At 36.1% G+C, this 16,402-nt stretch overlaps 2 protein-coding genes across 2 annotated transcripts in view; one reads left to right on the top strand and one right to left on the bottom strand.

Annotated features, from left to right (window-relative positions):
* Positions 1-2,230: 2,230 nt before the first annotated feature.
* On the bottom strand, positions 2,231-8,211 carry cst14b.1 (cystatin 14b, tandem duplicate 1). The gene is made up of 3 exons (XM_056244312.1): positions 8,048-8,211; positions 2,726-2,827; positions 2,231-2,642 (listed from the first exon to the last, which is right to left on the bottom strand). The coding sequence occupies exons 1-3, from the start codon at positions 8,123-8,125 to the stop codon at positions 2,517-2,519; spliced, it is 306 nt and encodes a 101-aa protein (XP_056100287.1). The 5' UTR covers positions 8,126-8,211; the 3' UTR covers positions 2,231-2,516.
* Positions 8,212-8,906: 695 nt separating this feature from the next.
* LOC130078706 (thiosulfate:glutathione sulfurtransferase-like) overlaps positions 8,907-16,402 on the top strand; it is a 29,812-nt gene continuing 22,316 nt past the window's right edge. The window contains exons 1-4 of the mRNA XM_056244303.1: positions 8,907-9,043; positions 9,076-9,275; positions 11,171-11,293; positions 11,361-11,523. Coding sequence (XP_056100278.1) covers positions 9,036-9,043; positions 9,076-9,275; positions 11,171-11,293; positions 11,361-11,523 — 494 coding nt within the window. The 5' untranslated portion in view covers positions 8,907-9,035. The remainder of the gene's footprint in view (positions 9,044-9,075; positions 9,276-11,170; positions 11,294-11,360; positions 11,524-16,402) is intronic.

The raw sequence follows: 16,402 nt of genomic DNA on the forward strand, positions 1-16,402 counted from the left end.
CCTTTAGGTGAGTGTATATCTGTAAAACAATCTGTAGGTAGTTATAGCGTTCGGTCTCAGGATATTTTCTTATTGTGGGTTCCAGTGGTGTGGACTGAACTGGGAAAAAACATTTTAATTTGCAGTCTCTTCTGCTGGAATAATCTGCACAATAAGTCGAATCTCACAGAGTTGGTTTCATTGGACATTTTTAAAGTGATTTAAAAAAAACTTGGAGACAGAAACATCTGTTTTTAGATTTTTCCTAACTTATGTATTGATTTGCCTATTTTATTTTTTACATTTGCCAGTGTGTTTTCTATATACGTATGGATGAATGTTATTTGTTAAACCCACGTGAGTTGTGTGCTGATAATCTTGGCCAGAACTCAATGTGCTTTCTTTCTTGGTAAAAATAAATAAAGGTTATAATAATGCAGCTCTTCAGAGACAGGTTATGAATCTATAGCGGTCATTCCAGTCATTCTTGGACCTTTTTGTAACTTTGAAAAATGTTATGTTATTGGTATAATGGAGTATTGGTATAAAAAATTATAGAAGATTTTCACAGAATGGGTCAAACTCACACACTGCATTAATTATAATAACCGGATTATACTACACAAAAATGAACAGAAGGGAAATAAAACACCAAAAATATAAAACTTATACAACTAATTTTTCAACTCTAACTTTGTAAAGAAAATTTTGTACAGATAATATACCTGAGGACCTGGACTTATCATTCTCCAAAAAACTATTACAGAACAATGTTATATTTCCTAACACTCATAATTAATGCATTATGTTAAATTGTTTCGAGTGTGATTAATCAAGATTTTCTTTTAGACACATGGCAGCTCATGTTCCTTTTTGTTTTATGCTTAATATGCATTATGGTTTCAAGCTGTGCCAGGTTTTTTTTTGTCTTTGATGTTGTTGCCATCTAGTCATCATTGCCATCATTTTCTCTCAGAATTTGTGCAACTATATCACAAATATCTTTATGCAAAGGTTTTAAAAATATTAATTATCTGAGACTTTCAAGAAATCACATTGGGTTAACATATATTATCAAAACATATTTTAGTCCCAAAATACCAGGAATAACCAGACATTTAAGGAAAACTCTAAAGGGAGTGTAGTATAAATAAATTAACTCCTTTTGGCTTAAAAAAAATGTAACATAATAGTAAAACATGTAAAAGTTTAGATGTGGTGTAATGTGATGTGTGACTCAGTGTAATACTTCATGTGTGATTAATCATGCGTCTTTCAGAAGTTCCCGTGACAATGTTCCTGTTGCTTTTATATGCTTAAAAAGCATTTTATAGTTTCTACAGCTGAATGCAAACTTAACATAGATAGATAGAACGACAGAACGAAATAGATAGACGGCTAGAAAGAAAGAATGATAGATAGAACGAAAATGATGTACTCCATTATAATTTATGCAGCTGTATTGCAAAGTTTTTAATTGTGATTATTATTTGAGACTAATATTCCAGCTGATATTTCAGGAATAGACACAAACCTGTTTTTTTTTTTTTTTGCTTTGAAGACTCAAAGATTAAATAAATAATTACAATTGAACTAAGTCTGATTTTCTAGCTTCTCCAAATATATATATATATATAGACACTATAATCAAAAGTTAAGAGCTTTTTATATAGCGAACCGTTTGCATGTAACGCATCAGTGAATTTGACTGAGGATGAGAAACAGGATATGAGAAAGAGAGACATATGACACTCAAAACCTCCTCAGTTTGAAACAGAATCCTTTTGTCTGAACAAGTTAATGGTTGAGATTTTCACGATGTTGATAACTAGTTTGCTAAAGAAACCCGTTTTAGTGGTCAGTTGTCATGTTGTAGTTAATTTGCAAGTGCAACTGTTCAGATTTAGTTATGATGATTAGCTATATTTTGTACAAATTTTCATCTTATCTTGAAACAAACAGTTATTATATTTAACTGCAACAGCTCACTAGTTCTTATTTTGTTGCAGATCTTAGAACAGATAACGGTTTCACTCGTTTTATCAGAATACACCGTAAAAGTTATAGCCTATACACTAAATTTGTACGAATTTTTCTTCATATGACATTTAAAATGTGTTTATGTACCCAGGTTAGTCTATTAAAAGTAATTCATATGTTTGAGTTTAGTAATAACAGTTAATGTACTGGTGATGTTATTATTACTGGCACAGTCTTTGGGAGGGAGTAAATGAAACAAAGACTTGAAATATGAAATTTATTTCCCTTTATTTTAGAAGCAGCATCTTTTATAAAAACAGATCTGGAATGATGACTCGTATTCATGTGTAATTCTTCCACCTCAATACAACTTTTGTAAAAGTGGACAAAGATCATATAAAACTCGTCCTCATAAAATAAGGCACGGTATTGGGTTCATTTTAATGATGTACATTTGGATAAAAGTTTTGTAACAGCATTGAGCAGATCACATATTTGAACCTATACAGTATGGAAGTGTATAGTATGTGAAGAGAGGGAATGAGACAGCGATAGGTTTAAAAGTATTCAATGCGATCCTGCTGAGATTTTGAGGTCTGAATCCCGTGCAGCTGTAGTTTTTCTCCAGCGTGAGGCAGTGATTTATAAACTCTCAGATGAACAAAGTCTCCTCCTACATCCACCTGAAGATGATAAGACACTATAAATACACTTCAGCACATATATCATTCACAGAATATGCAGAAACATGGCAAAACCAGTTTACCTTGATAAAATAGTTGATCCCGGCCACAACCTGCGTGGTGAAAGATTTGGCAGTGAAAACTGAAAACTTCTTTCCAGCCTTATTTTCTGCAGCCGACTTGACCTGAAGCAAAAGATGCAGAATTCATATTTAATGCAAATGTGGTTCATCTAAATCTGGTCCGAAAATTGGCTCCATTTTTTATAAAGAAATAATAATTTCCTGTTTTTTTTCTGTTCTCTTTTGATCCAGACATGCTTGTGATATTCAATTCCCCCATGTATTATTATATATTCTTATGATATCATTTAAACACTGCCTTTCACACAGATTATAAAATGAATTTCTGTGACACCCATCTCAAATCAACAGATTAGTAGTTTAATTGTGTTTGGGTGTGAATATAGAGATTCTCATGAGTCTAGACTATGACATATAAAGTAATACATGGCTAGATTTTTGTTAACTTTGCACTATACTATTGTCACTTCACTTTTATAAAATATAATTTCTTGTTTTCCCCCTCTCTTTTGATCCATGAACATGCTATTGACATGTGTGTGATATTCACTCTTACATTAATATATATTATAATGCTACATTTATTAAAAAAAGAAAGAAAAAGTAGTAAAAACTAACTGAGAAAGCCCACAGAGTATATGATGAATTACCGTGCCACACCCATCTCAAACCAACACCGACTGAGGATTAGTCATTCATTCAGTGCTGAATCAGTATTTATTGTGTTTGGGTGAGTATATAGAGATTCTCATGAGTCTAGACTATGACATGTATAGTAATACATACATTTGTATTAACTTTGCACTATAGTCAGTTCATTTTCATAAAAATATATTTACTTATATAAAAATATATATAAGATCTTCTTTTGATCCAGACATGCTTGTGATATTCACTCTTCCATTATAATTTATTCTTCTTAATCTACATTAGGGGTGGAACGGTACATGTAGTCGTATTGAACCGAAACGGTACGGGCGTCACGGTTCGGTGCACGAATTTGCACGCAGAATACACGGTACAAATAAATAAAAAAAACTCTTAAATAGCGATAAATTTCGCTTTTGGTGTGACTGTTAACGCAGCAATGAACAGGCTGCGATCAAGATTGCAATGCAGGAGTGTGTGTGTCTGTGTGCGCGCGCGAGAGAGAGAGAGAGAGAGAGAGAGAGAGAGAGAGAGAGAGAGAGAGAGAGAGAGGCGCGATGAACAGTGTGTGTGTGTGTGCGAGAGAGAGAGAGGCGCGATCGAACAGTGTGTGTCTGTGTGCGCGCGCGTGCGAGAGAGAGAGAGGCGCGGGCGCGAATCGCGCGATGAACAGTGTGTGTGTGTGTGTGTGTGTGTGTGCGCGCGCGCGCGAGAGAGAGAGAGAGGCGCGGGCGCGAATCGCGCGATGAACAGTGTGTGTGTGTGTGTGTGTGTGAGAGAGAGAGGCATGGGCGATCGAACAGTGGAAACGTAAAAACATACTCCGTCATTTTTTTCCATACAGGACATCATTAAAACTGCAAATTGTTTACTTATATTTGTGTACACTGGCAATAAAACACAACATTGTGCTTTTGTCACACTCTAAACCAGGGGTCTCAAACTCAACTTAACTGGGGGCCGCTGGAGGTAGAGTCGGGGTCAGGCTGGGCCGCATCAAGTATTCCACAAAAAAATAGTATTCAAGTATTCCAAAAAAGGAGCACAACTGATCCAATCTTCTCAATATTTATTATTAACGTTTCTTCTGAACTGTTCCTCTGAATTTGAACATTCCTTTCTGTACATGATTGGTTCTTTATGAGCTGTCCTTCTGACAGTTGAAGTTCATTTTACAAACTTTCTTTGTCTATAACACATATTTGTGATATTTATATTTGCTTATGTCCTTTTTATTTTCTTTATACAACACATTAATGATATTGAATGTTTTTTTGTTTTTTTGAAGGCACATTTCCTTTTATTATACTTAGAAAAACAATTATTGCTTTTGAAATACAAATATTTGCAGTCATGTCTGCCCGTCTTATTGAATTCTTTCACATGTATAGTGTCTCAAATTACTGACTGCACAAATCAAAGCAAACCTTCTTATGAACCTGTTGGACACATATTACAAGCTCAAAATGATTATTCTCACATTGTTTTAGGGCAGGGTCTCTCTCCAACACGTCGCTCGCGAGCTGCCAGTAGCTCGTGGTCTGATTGGTGGTAGCTCGCCAAGGGGCCTGTTCACATATCGCGCTCACATATTTTGCGCGCTCAAGTTCGTTATTTCAAATGTAGGCGCGCGGCAAGCGCGCTCATAATTTAAGCGACGCGCTCATTTTTTCCAGGCGCAATATGTTTGTACTTCGCGGTTGTCTATGACAACTATTGACAACAAACCCACCGTGTCACGAGACTATCTATGGTAGCCCTTTAAGGGATAAAAAAAAAAAATATTTTTTTTAAAACGCGGCACACGCAACGACGGGCCGCACTAACATTAAACTTTAATGTCAAGTAGGGGGCCACAAAATATCACCCTGCGGGCCGCAAATGGCCCGCGGGCCGTGAGTTTGAGACCACTGCTCTAAACTCTTGTCAAACTGTAACCTACAACTGTTAACAAAAGTTTTTATGGTAGTATTATTTTATACGGAAATCAATTATTTATAATTCAGATGAGAATAAAGTTAGTTAATTAAAATGAAGGAAAACAAATATCTTGATCTGAAATAGCAAATTAATTTTAAATTCATTCAGGTACAATTACCAAACATATCTCAAGGTCTTTTCGTCTTTTTAATAATTTAATTAATAAACTAATTATATAAAACTACTGTCAGTGCACTACAAATAAACTGGTTCTATGCCTTTATTAATAAAACTTATTTAAAAAAATACAAGGTTTAAGACATTTATAAAAATGCCTTCTGCATTTTTGTTTTGCTTTTCACTCCATTGTACCGAAATCGTACCGAACCGTGATGTCTGAACCGAGGTATGAACCGAACCGTGACTTCTGTGTACCGTTCCACCCCTAATCTACATCTATAAAAAAGTAGCAAAAACCAACTGAAAAAGCCTTTCACACAGAGTATGATGAATTACTGCGACGCACCCGACCCATCTCAAACCAATGGATTAGTTTGTGTTCAGGTGTGAATATAGAAATTCTCATGAGGTTAGGCAATGACAAAGTAATAAATTAATGTTTGTCAACTTTGAAGTGACGACAAAGTTCAAATAGTGATTTTTTATAAAAATATAATTTATTTTCCCCCTTTTGATACAGACTATGATATAATATTCACTCTTACATTATTATATATTCTTATGCTACATTTCAAAAAAAAAAAAAAAAAAAAAAAAAAAAGTAGTAAACTCTTTCACACAGAGTATTTGATGAATTACCGTGTCACACCCATCTCAAACCAACACCTACTGAAGATTAGTGGTGCTGAGTCAGTATTTATTGTGTTTGGGTGAGTATATAGAGATTCTCATGAGTCTAGAGACTGAGGCCCCGTCCACACTACTGCGTTTTCGTTTAAAAACGGAGACCTTTTGCTACGTTTGCACCTCCCGTCCACACTAAAACGGCAAAAACGGAGACCCAAAACGGAGAAGTTTAGAAACGCTGCCAACCCGTTTTTCGTTTTGAATCTCCGGAGGGCGTTTTAGTGTAGACGGGTCAAAACGGAGGACTTTAGAAACGATGACGTAGTAGAGGCTCGCGCTCGGCTCTATGATTGGGTGTCATCAGTCATGGCGTATATCTTTGCTAGCAGCTGTTGTACAAGTAAATTCTGCATTTTACAACGCTATAACTGCCTACATGCGCCGGAGTCAAGCTATTATTCGAGCGATCTGTGACAATTCCCGTGTGCAGCGGCGGCGTTGACCGTACATGGAGCGTCGGTTTCGGGTTAACCCAGAGCATGGTGGGATCATTTTATCATTGAAGTTGTGTTTACACCGGCACGCGCATGCCCAGTGTTGGTGAATGGTCACGTGATCCGCGTTTTCAGTCGTTTTAATGTGGACGGAGATCAATTCTAATACGCAGCTAAAACGCTGGTGTGGACGGAGATCGTATTCGTTTTAATTCTCCGTTTCTAAACTAAAACGCAGTAGTGTGGATGGGGCCTGAGTATATAAAGTAAGTAATGCATTCATTTTTGTTAACTTTGCACTATTGTCACTGTATATCAGGTTTAGGCAAAATTGAGAGTTTAATAATTGTCTCTTTGACGACTAGCTATTAAATTAAAGCATTCTTCCATAATGCATCACACAATGCAAGTTAATTTAATATAATAATGAAATATATAAATATTAAGGTGGTTGACTGTTTATAGTTGTATATTATTTTTTATTTATTTTAATATTGTATGTACATATAGCATAATAACGTACAAACTTCTGAATACGGTACTAATAAATAGCTAATACTAACTAATAAATAAACATCACGTGCACTCCCACGTCAGCTGATTTACGCCATCAAAACTAGGCCTGTAGCGGAGCGTCCTTCGACGTCAAAAATTCGTCGACGTCATATTTTTTTGTCGACGCTTCTTTATTTATGTATTTATTTTTTTGCACCGTTCCCGGCGGTACAGCTCGCCACACACACGTGGGAGACCGAAACATTGCAGAATCGAGGACGAAACAGCAACCTCTTCACAGAATTCACAACAAAGTCATGCAAAAGTCCCAACAAAAGAAAAAGTCCTAAAAAAACCCAGCTCGCACTAAATCATCGAAGGTATGGGAATACTTCAAATTTAGTCCCAAACGTAAAGGTGTCGTTATTTGCGCTCTTTGTCAAATGGAGTTGACATCCCAAGTCTCCCGCATAGTGATAGCGGCTCCCTGATGACCGCAAATTAGTTCAAATCTCCCGGAATCTAGAGCTCGCGAGCTCCAAACCGTGTAGCGCGCGGCAGCGAGGGAGAGAGCGAGAGACCTTGCGTGTGTGTGCAAGTGTGCGTGTGTGCCTTATGAAGCGCATGTAAACCCCACCCCCGTCAACAAAACCGAAAAATCAGTCCAGATGTTTTTTATGAGCACTGAAAACATTAAAATGAGCACCACATCCAAGTGTGATAGGGCTCATTTGAGTAGCCTACCAAACATTTTACAGTGTAGATACTCTGTAAGAACCAGATCAAAATTGTTGTGCATTGAATGTGCACTCCTGCAATTTCCATGTTACAAAAAAGAATCGTTCAATTAGTCATTAGATTAGTCGACTAATCGATAAAATAATCGACAGACTAATCGTTTAATTAATAATCGTTTACCCCAGCCCTAATCAAAACAGAAGTAAAAAATCAGTCTCACCTCATCACAGATCTTCTGCACCTCTGGAGTGGCTTTCTTCTCCTCGGAGAGCCCTCCAACAACCATTTTGGTGGCCATTGCAATAATGTGTCGTTGATCGGTGTCGAGAGGTAAAAAAGTGCGAGTTCAGACAGTCCAAATTCGCAGAAAGCACTGACACTGCTACAGTATTTATGCTGCTTAGATCATATGACTATGAGTCAGCCATCATCACCAGAATATACCATGTGTTCAGAAGAGGCGGGGGGAGGATAAAAAAAACTGTTTTATAAAATTAGGCTAAAACCGTAACATGATATATAGCTAAGTCATATATAAAGCTAATATTGTTAGTTTTTAAAGTTAAATATATTTATGAAATATAACATTGGATCTCTAATGGTTCTTTCCTCTTTTCTTTTTAGTTTAATCTGAGGGAGGACGAGCACAAAAATGAGCAGAAAAAAAAAAAACAATTGGGGACGGGACTTAGTAGCCCATGCGTTCGCTCTGATTGGTCAAGTCCAATGGAATTTACAACTTTTACCATTTTAATTACACATTGTAAACTTTCCCGTTTGACATGCTATTAAAATTCCTTACCGCCATTATTAAAGAGTTAAATATTTGTCCAGACCAGTGCAGAAGTAGAAATACAAGCGACAGAGTCACGAGGTAAGTGTTGCAAATCTCAGCGCTTTTCAGATTCAAAACCGACCACAGTCGATTGTGATTAGCTACTACATAAGGATTTGTTTTAAATTGCATTTACGGTTGAATGAATGGTTTTGGACAAGTTTCGTGGTTTTTACAGATATTGCTCATTTTAATTAATAGGTTTAAACGATTATAGTGAAACATCTCCAGTAAATCATAAAACGCCCACATAAATAAAAGCGGCTTTTGAGCCACTGAGCGCCACCTGTAGGAAAAAACTTGCTTCATGTTTCACAATAAACGCTGTCAGTGACACTCAGATCCGTGTATTCGCCTCAGTCGTAGATGATACATGGTCAAACCAATACGCTGCTTTAGTCCACGCTTTTTAGACTTAATTCTATCTGTACACGAGCACGCATCGATCTTCTCTTAGACAAGATAGACATGAATACAGTAATGCGCGTGAGTTCAGGTGTGCGCGCTCTCGTGGCGCTCCTGCTTCTGTCTGTGTCAGCAAATAAGTGTGATAACGGAGCTGACAACTGCGATAAATGGACTGAAACATCTAACAACCAACCTCTAAATAGAGGTAAAGTATCGAGTTTTCTGAGTTAGTATTGAGTTAATAATCACTGGCCTATATCCGAAACAAAATCATTTTGTGATTATAACATAACATCACGCACAGTAGGATACAGCATGCGAGTTTGCACGTAGGGTCAGTGACTCATGGGTCACCAATAAAGGTTTAATGTTGCATCATGCAATAACAAGTCTGATCTATGCTACCACATTAGAAAAAAGTCATGCTTTAGTAAATCATAATTGTGACTTCTAGAAATTATGGATCTTTGTATCCATGAAAATTTGTATCTCATCACTTTTTAAATGTCGTAATTATAATTTACCAATGCATGATTTTTCTTTTCTTAAGTGGAAGAAAAGGGCTTCCATAGGTATCTTTATAAGGTCAGAGTGATTCGATCATTTTGCATTAAATATATATCGAGAATTCCAGACAGTTGCACATTAAAGTTCATGCACTTGTAGGCCTTAAAGAGGGATATAGAATATAAATGCTCAGAAGTTTATACAAATGCTTTAAACTGGTTTTTCAGCAGGTACTGATGGCAAAATGCAAGTAATAACATGGCAATTAAAAAATGCAGATGTCATAGGCTATTTAAAGCCAATGATTAATTATCAGAACAATGTCTAAAAATAATATAGTCTTAAATGTTATTTATTCTGATCCAGGCGTGTTCTTGGCAGGTTTGTGATATTCATAATAACTATATCATATTAATACGCTACGTTTATTTTTGGTGAAAACAAATTGGTAGTAAAAACCAACTTAACAAGCCCGTTTCCCACAGGGAGTATATTGGTTTAGTTGTGACACACGTGAAGATAACGGATTCAAGTCACTGAATCAGCATTTACTGTGTGTGAAAATCTAGATTCCCGTGAGTTTACACACATTTTTTGATAACTCTGCAGTTTATCAGGGCCGGAGGGCAAAATAAGGAATTTAAGAATTGACTCTTTGAAGACAGGGGAGTCACAATATTGATTTAAATATAACAAAGAAATATAAGGTAAACAGATTAAATAAAAAAAAATGAACATTTCTATAGGAGGCCCAACCCTCTTTTTAGCATTGTCATATACATATCCTTTCTCTTTAATGTTTTAAATGAGCTGATTTTTTTTTTCTAGGACATTATTTGACAATCACACTCACGATGGCCTGAATGATAAACCATCACCACTAGAATCAAGTTTAGATCTAAATAAAGCGCTCCCATAAAGTATTTAGATACAACACACACTGCCATTCAAAAGTTTTGGGTTCAGCAAGAGATTTTGTTTTAATAACTTTTTAAAGAAATGAATACCTTTAAGAAAGCATTAAATTGATCGAAAGTGACAATAACAGAGACTTATAATGTTTAAAATATTTCTATTTTAAATAGGCTAAATAGTTATTTTAAACTTTCTATTAATCAATGAATCACTGATAATAATAATCATACATGTTTCTTGAACAGTAAATCATCATATTAGAGTGATTTCTGAAGGATCATGTGACACTGAAGACTGGAGTAATGATGCTGAAATTTCAGCTTTGATCACAGAAATAAATTAAGTAAAAAATAAATTGCAATAATATGTCATAATATTAGTTTTTACAGTGTTTTTGATCAAATGAATACAGGTTTGGTGAGCAGAAGAGGCTTTTAAAAAAAAATATGTTTACCAATCCCCCCAAAAAATGTGTTAGGTGTGAAATAAAGCAATAGATATCGTTTTGGCAAATCACTTGAACCTTTTTTAGAGTTGCTGTAGTTCATATATCTGGATTTATCAATAACCAAAATATCAGATATCCAGTGATGAGTGTGTAATGACTGTATAGATAGAACAGACTGGATATGAATCATCAGCAGTAGATTGTGGACACTCACGTGTTGTGTGTTTCAGATGGTGTGGTGACGTACGAGCAGCTGAAGCTCATGATGTCCACTGGAAGCGTCCAGCTCGTCGATGTCCGCGAGCCGCATGAGCTGGAAGCAGGTTTCATTCCAGGAGCAACCAACATTCCTTGTAAGTCACACAGTTCAGCTCTATACACACACACACTTTATGAGTGACAGTACCTTTGTTGATGTAGTGAGAGAGGTGGAGCAGGCCCTCAGACTGAGCCCAGATCAGTTTAGAGAGCTCTACGGCATCACAAAGCCTCACAGAGAAGACTCAGACTTTGTGCTGTACTGTGTGAGAGGGGTACGCAGCCTCACCGCGCTGGAGACCGCAAGAGCTCTGGGATACACAAGGTACACACACACACACGTTTACTTAGCTATCTAAATGGGGACAACCATAGACGTAATGGTTTTTATACTGTACAAACTGTATATTCCCTCCCTTTACACTAACCCTACCCCTAAACCTACCCATCACACACAACTTTCTGCATTAAAAAACCCCTTTTAATTACTTTTTTTAGTTTTATACCAGATTTACAAATGAGGACGTGCCTAAATGGAGGTTTTGGTCACTTCTGGGTACAAATTTGCCCCCAAAATATAGTTAAATAGACACACACACACATTTTAAACTTGGAACAATTTGTTGAACCTTTAGACAAAAAAACAAAAACAAACTAAAAATAGTTTGCAAAGCTTTTTGGACCATATTTGATACATCAGGCTTTTATAGCTCATTGTTGCGCCCCATCTGGGGAAAAGGGTGCAATATGAAAGACATGACAAAGCCAAAATAGTTGTTAGTTTTATCACCCTTTCCTAAATCTAACAAAAAGAAAATACAATGCACGAACACAATGGTCTTAGTAATGGGAGAAACAAAACTTTTTGAAACTTTGAATCAATTTTAAATCGCCACACACTGGCGTCCCCTGCTGGTCAGAACAGTGTAAATGCAGCGAAAACTCAACATGCAAAAAAACAAGAACACCTTTTAGGCTACAAAACATTTGTAGATGGTTTATTGAAGGTAATCTATTAGATGCAACAATCATCATATACCATTAAACATGAAGTGTCTTTATAATATGTGTCATTTCATTGAATTGTTGGGCTTGTTGTTCTATGGAGAGTTTGGTTAATCAGTATCAGTAATAAATAAGAGACCTTTAACTACAACGTACAAACTACTCCGTACAAAGTTTACAGAAATTATGGAAATTTTAAAACGTATGACGTAATGAAGCCTCATTTATGTGATTTTGGCAGCTTGATACACACTTTGATTCAGTGGTTCAAAACAAATGAGTCGCCAAGTTTTTGAATCTTCATGAAGTGCGTTTCAAAAGTGCCCGTCACTAAACTGCCTCGCCAGAAAAGTTCACAATAAACAAATGCCATCAGACTCCTTACTTTCCAATCCTCAATATTTACAATATATTTAAAAAGCCAAGTGTTATTGACAAATTGAGAGGGCAATCTGAAATCAGTGTCAGAAAATAAGCAAATACACCAAACACAAACAATCATTACTCACAGTCTCTAAAACTCTCTTCTTCACACACATACAAACTCTGCCTCCAGTGCAACTCTCTCTGCTCACAACACAAGCTGTCTCTACAGGAAGTGATGACGTGCTTTTTAAAGTACTGTGCACCAATCAGGAGACAGCATCAATCAGCCTGCAGGAGCCAATCAGACGACGTTCCTACAAAGAAAACAAAACACAAACAAACAAACCATAGGGTCATAACACTCATGATACAGTGAGAATATGGATCTCACACTTAAGGAGGAAAAAAACTCCTACATTTAGCAATTACTGCTGAAATTCTCATTTTGCTGCAGATGCTGATATTAATATGGCCAAAAAGTAAGATGAAATTCTGATGCTTGAATGTAAATCAATGAGATATTTATAACAGTACAGCAGATACAGTACTTACATAAAATGCATATAAACATCAGTCATCACTCTATATCTGCCAATAATATATCTTAGTAAGATGATATTTAAATGCTTTTTTAATAGGTTTATGATCAAAGCTCTGTAGTTTTAGAACACATAATTCAATGCAAATACAAAGATGATTGAGAGATGAGTAAATAAACGTTCCTCAAAAGCCTGATGATCATATTTGAGACTCACATTTTAACATGTTTTTTCTAATAAATATTGAATGGATAATCAAGTAAACCTAAACTGCTACAGTGCAGTAATTGTTCATCTTCAAATATTACTAACAATATCAAAGTTACTTTTACGTTTACTTTATAAAAATTAAAGATTTCACTGCAAAAATACATTGTGAACCACGAGCTGAAGGGGGACGTTTGTACAGTTGTACTAAAAGGCCTTTTACTTGCTAAAAAATAATAAACTATCAATCAGACGACAGAAGGCATGTAGTAGATCGAGTACAACAGGTTTTACAGCAAAGTTTTGATCATGTTTATGATATTATATTTTGCAAATCAAATATGATATTATGGGTTCATTTAAGAGAGTTTCCCTCTATGATTTTGTGTCCTTCATATGTCAACATTTTTTTTTCTATGCTTTCTTGCATTTTTTATTTGTTTTGTTTTTATAGGTAGTGGCATTAGTTATATGACTGTTCTTTTTTCATGTAGAAATGGTTTTATGAATATAATGCATTTGAACAATTATTACTTGAAATCTCAGGCCTGGAAATTAATAAAATCATGAGTCATTATCTATAGTCATTTATACTTTGCTCTTAATTATTTAATTGGCTAGAAAATGCGTTGTAAATATTGATATTAAATGACTTTTTATGATTTAAATCCTCATCCGGCAATCAGAAAAACCTAAGCAAGTCATGATCATTCATTGGATTCATCCTCACTGACTCACTGACGACAAAAGTCAGGCATCATTATTATTATTATTATTATTATTATTGTAGCGTTTATACGCACGTATAAATATAATTAATTATTATTCATAACGGATTATGATCAATAATTAATAATTGAATTATTTTCAGAATTTACTGTAGCAAAATCAATAATTTGATCAGTTTATCAGTTCATACAATGAACGGAAAGCATAAACAATTATTAATTCTAGGAAATATAATATCTTCTTGGCCAAGAAAGACTAATTCCCAGCTAACAGCTAAATTAAGAAATAAATCAAGGGTCAAAGCATAGGTAACTTAGATCGAAGTTCAAGACAATAAATCTGTAAGCACATATCACAAGTAATGCTTCTCTTTTCAAATACAAACAATACTTTATTGATTATAAGCCTATGACTAACACACATAAAACTAATATAACACAAACACACGCACACGCATTCATACAAGTTGAAGAAAGACAGAGAGTGAGGAAGAATGAGTTTTAGGAGTTAGATGGTGAGATCCCAAGTTTCTATATGCACTTAAAAGATATGACCTGAACGAACCATCAATAATTAATTTCACCCTTTTATCGTTTCTTAGGCGGGTAATTCAATTTGATATTAAAATGCACCTGCAAGTTGAGCTAAAAGTCTGGAGGTACTTGCTTGTCCTTGCTTTGGGGTTCCCTTTTGTCGTGAAGGGGGTTCCCCGGTCCGTTGCTTGGCTGATCTTCTCGTGTGCCTGGATAGACTTTGGACAGCCAGTCACGTGGTGTGTTGGCGCGGATGAATGAAAGTCTTTGAAGTTGAAAGCTGGTTTTGCAGTTGAAACGTTAAAACGAAACTTTGCAGCAACACTTAACTTAGAACCGAGACTTTTAACGGAAAAGAAACAAACTAAGAAAAGAAAGAAAAGTGAGATGAGATGGCTTCAATTAAATCTGTTTTAACCCATATCTTGATTTGGGTCATTTGTCTCTGCGTCTACGTGGTTACTATAACCATCGTCGGCTCCACCCGGCTTGTTCTGCCGAAAGAGAGCATCACAAGAGAGAGGATCACAAGAGAGAAGACCAGAGAGCGATTCTGTGTTCGGGTCTAAGATTTTAAACTCAAAATGTTTGTCCCGCCTCCAGGAGGAATTTGGAATTCGGACAATAAGATACTATATGATTATTTGAGAAGGGGGTCTTTTCTACCCCCCCCCCCTTCCTCTCAACGGGAATCATGTGTCATCTGTGGTCTCATTGTTCTGCAGGCCTTAGCAGAGAGAACAAGAGGCGACAGTTTAGACATTATTACAATTATAAGAACATAAACATTTTTACACAGATTTCAATCAAGCCATCTTTTGAATTAAAAACATACGAGCATAATGATAGGAAACACGACACTTTCATTCCAGTATCTCTAATATTCAAAACAATTACATGACTTGTATGGCATTTAAGCATATGAGAGACACACACATATATTGTAGAAACAACATATAATCAAAGTCCATCGAGAATTGTCCTGGGATGAGTTTTATTGGTATTGGAGAATTGGAGGAAAGTCCTTATGTGTGTGTGTGTATCCTTATGGTCAGCATTTGTCGCATCCGTGGTGTTTACCACGTGAGGGTTCAGTTCGCAATAATTGTCTTCAAGACAAAGGGGATTTTGTATGCAAGTCCACTTTTTCAGCCTTAAGGAGTTATAATAATTGATGAGGGGAAAACTAGCTCGGGATCCTGAATGGTTCAGTCTGTTTAGTCGCAGGGGTCAGGTGACTCCTTGTTAGGGCCTCTTGTTTCACCATTCCTGAACAGATCTGTTCTTGCCAAATTATAAAACATTGACAACGTTCTCCCTTTAGTTTAAACAACAAAAGGGTATTTTGCCTCATAGCCTGGGGCTAATCTGGAATATGCAGTTTCTTGTGTTTGATTATGTACGAACGCTTCACTCGTGTGGGTTGCATTCTCGTTGTTGCTACATATCCCCCCTTCGTTCGATGATGGGTTGAGAAGAAGACATCAGTGAACGCTGGAGAAACGGGTAGAGGAAGCAAACACACACAGCAAACAACAAGACAACACCTCCATGACTGGTCACTTTACTGGTGCAGGGCATTAGATTACCTAGGCCTAAACCGGTTCACTCTCTCAATTTAGTCAATCACGTTGAATAAAGTTTAATTCAATTTTAGGACCGTTATTTTCGTTTGTTTTGGTACGGTGATTGATCAACTTTGTGACTAAATTTGATTTGTTTGTTTTATTCTCTTCTAAATTGTTCTAGGTTTAGACCAATTTACCTTTCAATTTGTGATACGAATGATGCAGGGAGTTCTCTGGCTCACATTCGTTTTAAGGTG

Source organism: Rhinichthys klamathensis, unplaced genomic scaffold, assembly GCF_029890125.1.
Source record: "Rhinichthys klamathensis goyatoka isolate OS25496 unplaced genomic scaffold, OSU_Roscu_1.1 h1tg000959l_1, whole genome shotgun sequence".
Taxonomy (NCBI): domain Eukaryota; kingdom Metazoa; phylum Chordata; class Actinopteri; order Cypriniformes; family Leuciscidae; genus Rhinichthys; species Rhinichthys klamathensis.